This window comes from Caretta caretta, chromosome 4 (assembly GCF_965140235.1).
Source record: "Caretta caretta isolate rCarCar2 chromosome 4, rCarCar1.hap1, whole genome shotgun sequence".
In the NCBI taxonomy this organism is placed as follows: Eukaryota; Metazoa; Chordata; order Testudines; family Cheloniidae; genus Caretta; species Caretta caretta.
In genome coordinates this window covers 21764712-21773017 of record NC_134209.1, presented here as the reverse complement: position 1 = coordinate 21773017, position 8306 = coordinate 21764712, and the positions used below count along the sequence as shown (strand labels likewise).

Here is an 8306-nt window from a genome sequence, read left to right as displayed (position 1 = left end):
AGAGTGGCTATATTCTGCTTGCTTTAACTCCTTCTTGGCTCTAAGGAAATAGAAAAATACTATGATGAAAGGGAATGAACTTGGTGCTGTTTTCTATACAGAGAGCTGAACAGCATGGACCTGAGGTCATCTTACACCCTGTTGACGGATGTGATTCAGGAGTCACTCTCGTAGAGTCAGTGGAATTACCCTGATGTAAAACTGGTGTAAGTGAGAAGAGAATCAGTGCCCATGACTGGTGGAATAGATACCATGAAAGAAGATGCCAGGGGAATACATGTTTGCAGTGTGTTGTAGCTGTGTTGGCCGCAGGATATTAGAGAGAGGAGGGGGGTAGGTAACATCTTTTACTGAACCAACTTCTGTTGGTGAGAGACAAGCTTTTGAGCTACACAGAACTCTACTGGTCTGGGAAAGGTAACTAGAATGTCACAGTTAACTACAAGGTGGAAGGATTGTTTAGCATCAGTAGTTTGCATATCGTAAGGGACCACAGGACATAAGGAAGGCAAATGATTGTAATAAATCAGTGTCTTCATCAAGACTGTGATTTGTAGTCTCTAGTGAAGTGATGAATGTAACCGCTCAGGCTCATCTTTTTGAAGGTGTTGTGCAGGTTTCCTTTGAGGCTGAGAACTGAGAGGTCAGCTACGGAGTGATCGCTTTGTGAAAAGTGTTTGCCCACCAGTGTTGTGGTGTTTCTGTCTCCTTTTTACTGTGTGCATTCAACAGCACTGCAATGTGGCTTTGCCCACATAATTATTGTGGAAGAAATAGCAAACGGAATCACGATCCAAGACCCGAGCTTTCTTACAAATATGGTGGTATGTCAAAGCAGTGAAAAGAGGGTTCTGAAGCCCTTAAATTACTGTTCCCTTCTGCACTGAATTACCTATTTTGCTTTATGGTGGTGCAGTAAGAAGCAAAGCTCACCTAAAATAAGACTTACATGAGTTGTGGGAAGTTTAAATGAAAAACTTCATTCAGTGGCATGGTTCAGTCTCCAAATTATTAGACTAAGACTGTGATCCTGCAAAGACTTAATCTTCTGCACTGTGACTAATCCCAGTGGACTCAATGGAACTACTCAGTGTGTCAAGTTAAACCTGCTCATGCTCACCCATCTAGGGCCCTTTGTATCCTATCCCTACCCTCCAGCATATCTACCTCTCCTCCCAGTTTAGTGTCATCTGCAAACTTGCTGAGGGTGCAATCCACACCATCCTCCAGATCATTAATGAAGATATTGAACAAAACCGGCCTGAGGACCGACCCTTGGGGCACTCCACTTGATACCGGCTGCCAAGTAGACATGGAGCCATTGATCACTCCCCGTTCAGCCCAATAATCTAGCACGCTTTCTATCCACCTTCTCGTCCATTCATCCAGCCCATACTTCTGTAACGTACTGTCAAGAATACTGTGGGAGACTGTGTCAAAAGCTCTGCTAAAGTCAAGGAACAAGATGTCCACCGCTTTCCCCTCATCCACAGAGCCAGTTATCTCATCATAGAAGGCAATTAGATTAGTCAGGCATGACTTGCCCTTGGTGAATCCATGCTGACTGTTCCTGATCACTTTCCTCTCCTCTAAGTGCATCAGAATTGATTCCTTGAGGACCTGCTCCATGATTTTTCCAGGGACTGAGGTGAGGCTGACTGGCCTGTAGTTCCCAGGATCCTCCTCCTTCCCTTTTTTAAAGATGGGCACTACATTAGCCTTTTTCCAGTCGTCCGGGACTTCCCCCGATCGCCATGAGTTTTCAAAGATAATGGCCAATGGCTCTGCAATCACATCCACCAACTCCTTTAGCACTCTTGGATGCAGCGCATCTGGCCCCATGGACTTGTGCTCATCCAGCTTTTCTAAATAGTCCCGAACCACTTCTTTCTCCACAGAGGGCTGGTCACGTCCTCCCCATGCTGTGCTGCCCAGTGCAGCAGTCTGGGAGCTGACCTTGTTCATGAAGATAGAGGCAAAAAAAAGCATTGAGTACATTAGCTTTTTCCACATCTTCTGTCACTAGCTTGCCTCCCTCATTCAGTAAGGGGCCCACACTTTCCTTGACTTTCTTCTTGTTGCTAACATACCTGAAGAAACCCTTCTTGTTACTCTTAACATCTCTTGCTAGCTGCACCTCCAGGTGGGATTTGGCCTTCCTGATTTCACTCCTGCATGCCCGAGCAATATTTTTATACTCTTCCCTGATCATTTGTCCAATCTTCCACTTCTTGTAAGCTTCTTTTTTGTGTTTAAGATCAGCAAGGATTTCACTGTTAAGCCAAGCTTGATGATTACCTGTTCTGTTCATTCCCTATTGGCACCTGGCATTGGCCACTGTCGGAGGACAGGACTCTGGGCTAGGTGGACCTTTGGTCTGACCCAATATGAATGTTCTTATGTTACAATAGTGGATCCTAAAAGTATGTCACCTACAGAAAAGCCAGTGGTCATTGGAAAGAAGCCCACACCAGTCACTAGAATTTATCCTCTCTGAGCCTGAGAAGTTGGCTGCATCCTGTAGAGGCAGGGTTGCTCTCCAGGGTAGGGACACAGAGGAATAACTACAAAGCAGCTCAAGGAGGGGAACTTGCCTGTAGGTTGTAGCCTGGATCACATGACTGTGGTGTGTGGCTCTAAGGGTTCACTGGGGCTGATTTGCAGGGCAGGGAGACCAGCCCAAACGGTGGGCCCTACTCTTGCGGGCAGCCTCTGCCCTGCACTGGTGGGGCTGCGAAGTGAGAGTCACTCACACCTGGGTGCTCAGCACAGCAAGGCCGAGGCAGTGCTTAATTTGTACTGAAAGAGGTACCGAGGCTCCAGCAATTTTCCCCCTGTAATAACTGACGCAGCAAACCCAGCGGTGCTGGGGCTATTCGGCACTGGGAAGTGGCCTGCGGGCCCTAAGCCTGAAAGTCTCGGGTTGGCAAGTTCAGACCCAGCCCAAACCTCACACTTGTAGTCGGGTCCTGCGTGCGTCAGGTTGTAAGGCTTGATACCCCACCATCTCACAGGCTAATATAAGGAAGCAGCAAGCCTCTCATTTGCTTCAGTGGGAGCAAGATAGGGCCCCCATGGTGTGTGGTCCAGCCCAAATTCCATAAGGAAGCAGCAGTTGGTCTTTCCACCCACTAAATTATATGTCCGTGGACAATGTAGTGAATCTGTGCCTATAGGTCTAACAGTTAGGATGTAACTAGATAGAGGGATACTGCACTTTTACAAATTTCGACAAATGCTCCCCCCCCCCTTTTTTTTTAGAGCTAGAGCATTGCACATGCCCTGAAAATTACTTTATATATAAAGCAAGTGTCTTCTAGGCTCTTTCCTTGGAACTGTCTTGTTTCCTATAACAGCAACGAATCATTATGTGCCTGATCTTGCAGGGTGCTTTAAGCACGAGTCATCTCATGGAATGTTAAGCAAATGTGCAAGACCTCACAGCTTTCATAGCCACAAACCACTTTCCGAGGCTAAATTTCCCTTCACAATGAGGTCTGCAGATGAGGAGTTTATCTATTGCAACTCTGGACCCAAGAGTCTGTTAAAAGCAGACAAACATTCAATAAAATAGGGAAGGGGAGGAAGCTTGAAGGCAGGTGTGTATTGTGGAAGTATAACATTGTATAAGGGGACATGCTGGATACATTGTATATGAGAGGGCATGCCAAAACATGTTACAAAGTATCTGAGGGAGCACACGTAGGGACAGTTAGCTTTTGAATGGAGTAGCAATTAAGATAGAGCCAGCACCTCTAAGAAGCAGGTATCAGAATGGAAGGTGTGAAGGGCAATTAGTTAAGTTAACTGGAAGCTGTTAAAGGAGATGGATATGGGGTGGCAGGTAATTGAAGATACGTGACTGGTCTCAGGACCTCTAAGAAGCAGGTATCAGAATGGAAGGTGTGAAGGGCAATTAGTTAAGTTAAATGGAAGCTGTTAAAGGAGATTGTTAAGGGGGCAGGTAATTGAAGATACATGACTGGTCTCAGGCATCTCGAAGGGTGGTGACTAAAATCTTTTTCTTCTTTTGTCTGTAGCTTCTCTGTAACTTGTTCTCCAAAAAACTGTATAAATTAAAAGACACAAGCCCCACTCGGGGGGCTCACTTCTAAATGTATTAGCAGAGCAGCTTTGCTAATAAAACAGAGTGGTCTGATAAATTGTGAGTCTGAGTCAAACTTTGACAGTATCCTCTACCAATTCCCACCCAGACCACACTTTTCCAGGGGTCTCACTGTGACACATACATATACACGAACACTTAACTGAGTAGAAGACTCAACCGCTTTTCATCAGAAAATATTTATTTAATGCGTAACTCCCGCCATTATTACAATTACTGCGTTTTAGTACCGTACAATTTGCAATACCACTTCTACACAAAACATGACAGTGTGTCATACCATGAAGACATAAAATGTCCAAGGATGTTCAGAACGTTACTGTTCTTAAACCTTCAGCATAAATAGCAAATATTTAAATTGCATAGAAATAATTTAACACTCATCAGAAGAGAGCCCTACAGAGTTTGCAGAAACTTCAGCTAGTGACTGGAAGCCACATTTTCACAAAGATTGCTTTTCTAGGAAAGGAGAATAGCTGCTAGTCTGTTTCGCCTAATCAAGCAAATGATTGTGTGTCCCAGGGGCATGTGTCTTGGCAACACATTTCAGGACAGGAGCAAGTTACTGTGCTTGTTCCAATGGGATTTCGTTTTGTAATCCTACATAGTTGTGGGCACAAAGGCTAAATGCTTGGCAGCTCCAGAATCCGAAGCTCTGGTTATTCACAAGCCAGCAGGCATCCTGCACATCCCCAGTGTGAAAGGCCCAGCTTCACAGTACTATCCATCTTGAGCTGCTCAGAGTACCTGAGGTGATGGCTTATTGAGAATGTGGACTCCATTAACAACAAGCCATCTCTTGAGCCACGACTGCCGCATTGTCCCTTCAGGTGATCAGAAAGATCTAAGGTGCTGAACAAAAATACCTAGCTGTTGAAGAGCGAAACAGAGCTGTATTAATAAATACATAAATAAGCACAGGTTGTAAGAACTTTGTGGAACCGTTGAAGTTGAAGGGAGCGGGGGCTGCTCTATCAGATCTTCAAAAGAAGAGAGTTCGCCCTGGCTAGTTGTCCAGCCTCAGGTCCCCATTCTCTCTCGCCCTGGTTTCCCCTTGTGCACACAGGTAGTTGGTGTTGTAGTTCCTTGTTCATTTCCTCTTCTCCCCTCACAGCTTGTTAGATTTACTGCAAGAGGCAGGCAACAGAAAGCACGTTACAAGTGACATCCGGACAGACCTCAGCTGGACTCATTTCTGCTCTGGCCTTCCCCCTCTGCAGGCTCGGAGCTTGCATTCCCTGCGCACTAGCCTGCGCCTGCCCCCCGGGAGCTGGGTGTGTCACAAGGAAGAGCGGCCAGTGCTGATCCAGCTCCGATCAATGGCATTTAGTGGCAGGGACCCCACCAGCCACAGGTCGCAGCCCTGTTTAAGGGCGAAGAGTACAGACACTTATTTACACTCCTCTATCTACATGACACCTGGGCTTAGTTTCTCCCCCGATAACGGAGCCGGACAGATGGGGCCAGCTGGGCCAGCGGATTGTAATCAGAAGGATCCACTGGTTAAGACTCAGTGGCCCATCTCGCCCATCTCGCCCCTCCAACCCGGAGCCCTGCTTCAGCCTGAGTCTGCCGCCCACGCTCCCGTGAGCCGGGAGGGCGGGCACTAGGGCTGGCCCAACACCAACAGCCGCAGGCCCAGGGCAGGTACCTGCTCAGGATCTTGGTGACGATCAGCTTGACCCAGGGCGCGCTGGGCTCCAGACAGATTTTCTTGCCTTGCTTCGTGGTGGCTCTGCGGGGAGGCAGAGGGGAGAGCGGGGTGAGCGCGGGGCTGGCGGGGAGGGGGCGCGGGCTGGGAGGGGGCAGCAGGGCCCGGACACTTACATGATTTCTGGCACCCCGCAGTGGGGCCCCTCGGGGATCAGCTCCACGAGGGCGATGCGCTTCGGGGGGATCACCGCGGACACGGTCTGCACGCATTGGCACCGCAGCTCGCCGGCCATGGGGGCCCCTGTCAGGGGAGGGGGAGAAAGACTCAGCTGCTGCCGGCGGCCAGATACTCTGCAGGGGGGCGGCCGGGGACACCCCTCGTCCCACACCCTGGGTCCGATCCGTGCCCCCGGGACTCCCCGCATCCGGCCGACTCTCGGACACCTGGGTCCCATCCACCCACCCCGGACACCCTCCGCATCCGGCCGGCTCTCGGACACCTGGGTCCCACCCACCCACCCTCCGCATCCGGCCGGCTCTCGGACACCTGGGTCCCAGCCGTCCTTCCAAGCCCCAGTGGGAAGCGAGACTCCCCCAGCCCGGATCCCAAGGCCAGCCCGGCGCAGCGAGCCCCGTACCCCGGCAGAGCGCGGCGCAGGCCGCCAGGAGCAGCAGCAGCAGCAGCAGCAGCAGGGGGCGGCCGAGGGCGAAGCTCCGGGGGCGGCTCATGGTCCGGGCTGGCGGCGGAGGCTGGTGCTGGGCTGCTGGGCTCGGCTCAGCTCTGAGCCACCGCAGCGCCCCGCAGTCGCTTTTATCCCCGCGGGGACCCGGCCGGGAAATTCCCGGGGCAGAGGGGGCGGAGCGGCCGGAGAAACCCGCTTCAGCCGGGCTCCGCCTGCCCCGGCCCCGCGCCAAGGGCTGGGCTCGGGGACCGGCCCGGGGGCCGGGATCCCCGCCCGGAAGTCCCCGAGCGGTGCGGCCGCAGCTCCCGGCTCCCATCCCTGCAGCCAGCGCCCCGCTGCCGCTCAGCCGGGCCAGCGCCCGCCGCAGGAGAGCGGAGCCCGCCGGGTCCCGCACGGGCCGGCCGAGCAGCAGAGGGGGAGCCAGGGGAGGAGCGAGCACGGGGGGCTTTGAGCTGCGCGTGTTCTCGGAGCCCAGGGGGGCCACACGGGGCTGACCCGCGAGATGGAAAGGCTCGGTAGAGGCCCCCTCCCCGTGCCCACTCACTCTGTGCCTACCGGACTGGACAGGCCTTCTGCCCTGCGCTGGGGTGGGCGAGGGGCTTCTGCCAGCGCTGTCTTACCCTCAGGGGCCCCTCCCTGCGCTCCCAGGTGTTGGCTGCAAGCGGAGAGCTAGCGGCAAACAGCGGGAAGCTGCAGGGAGGGGCCGCTGCTTTCGCTCCGCGGGGGAAGGCAGCGGGTGTCCCTGCAGCGCCCAGCTGTTTGCAGCAGCCTCTTGCCAGGCCACAGCGCCCAGCTCGCTGGTTCCAGCCGCTGCCCTGCAGGGAGGGCACCCGGTGGCACCATGTGACCGAGCAGAGTCAGGAAACCCTGGCAAGAGTCGGGGGGGGGGGGGGCATGTGACCCCCACGTGCCCTCCTGTGTCACCTCTGGCTTCTGCCCAGCGGAGAGGTGGGGGGGGGGGGGTCTTGGGGCTTCAGCACGCCTGCTGAACCCTCCCCACCCCGCAGGGCTGAAGCCCCAAGCCCTGACAGGCGCCTCCTGGGGTTGCAGCGCTGGGCCCCGGCAGGAGCGACCTGGCTCCTGGGCTTCTGAAGATTGTCACATGCGGCTGTGAGGGTCAGGAAGTTTGGCCACCCCTGTCCTAGTCAGTGAATCGCCCTGTGGGAGGGGAAGGGGACGGAAACTGGGCACAGCCACCAGCCTGGGGGGTCTGAAATATGCCCAGTCTTATTATTTCTAAGCTTGAGGGGGGAATGAAGACACAGGTCAGCCCAGAATCCTGCTGGCGTTTGTGTCTTTCAAACTCCTTCAAGTCCAGAATCGGTGTCAACCCTGAGCAAAGTCTCACGTCTCTCGGGGGAAGGGGTGAGGAGAGCTCTGGGGTCAGTTTGGAGAAGTATTTCCTTATACACAAGTCATTTTATGACTGGATGAATATGTAATTACAAGAAGATAGGCTGCCTTGCAGTGCAGAGAGACAGACCTTGTACCCCTTGTGTAATGAGGGCAGGAGCAGAGCCGCATAGTGCACATAGGGTTTGGCCTGTCTGCATCAGGCTAAAGGGGATGACGCCATTGATCAGATTCTGCCCTTGGTTTCAGTGAAGCCAGTCTGGGTGAACAGGTGTAGCAGAGGGCAGCTTTGTCCCTCGTGTTCATGTACTGTCTCCAGCTAACTCCCTGCTCAGGCTAGTTCGTGGGATCTTAGTGCCTGTTGCTGCTCCGTTCAGTGGCATAGCTTTTTATTAGACCTCTAATGCTCCCTTTATGAAACTACGTCACTTATTCTAACACTGGCCAACAGCATTAGCACGATCAATCTGCACCATCAGCAGTATTTGCTA

The 8306-nt window shown here is 52.7% G+C and overlaps 1 protein-coding gene across 1 annotated transcript; it reads right to left on the bottom strand.

The window, feature by feature from the left end:
* Positions 1-4289: 4289 nt before the first annotated feature.
* On the bottom strand, positions 4290-6832 carry LOC125629684 (uncharacterized). Its single transcript, XM_048835068.2, has 4 exons — positions 6418-6832; positions 5954-6080; positions 5778-5861; positions 4290-5253 (listed from the first exon to the last, which is right to left on the bottom strand). Exons 1-4 carry the CDS (start codon positions 6776-6778, stop codon positions 5235-5237), a joined length of 591 nt encoding a protein of 196 aa, XP_048691025.2. The 5' UTR covers positions 6779-6832; the 3' UTR covers positions 4290-5234.
* Between the last annotated feature and the right edge of the window lie 1474 nt (positions 6833-8306).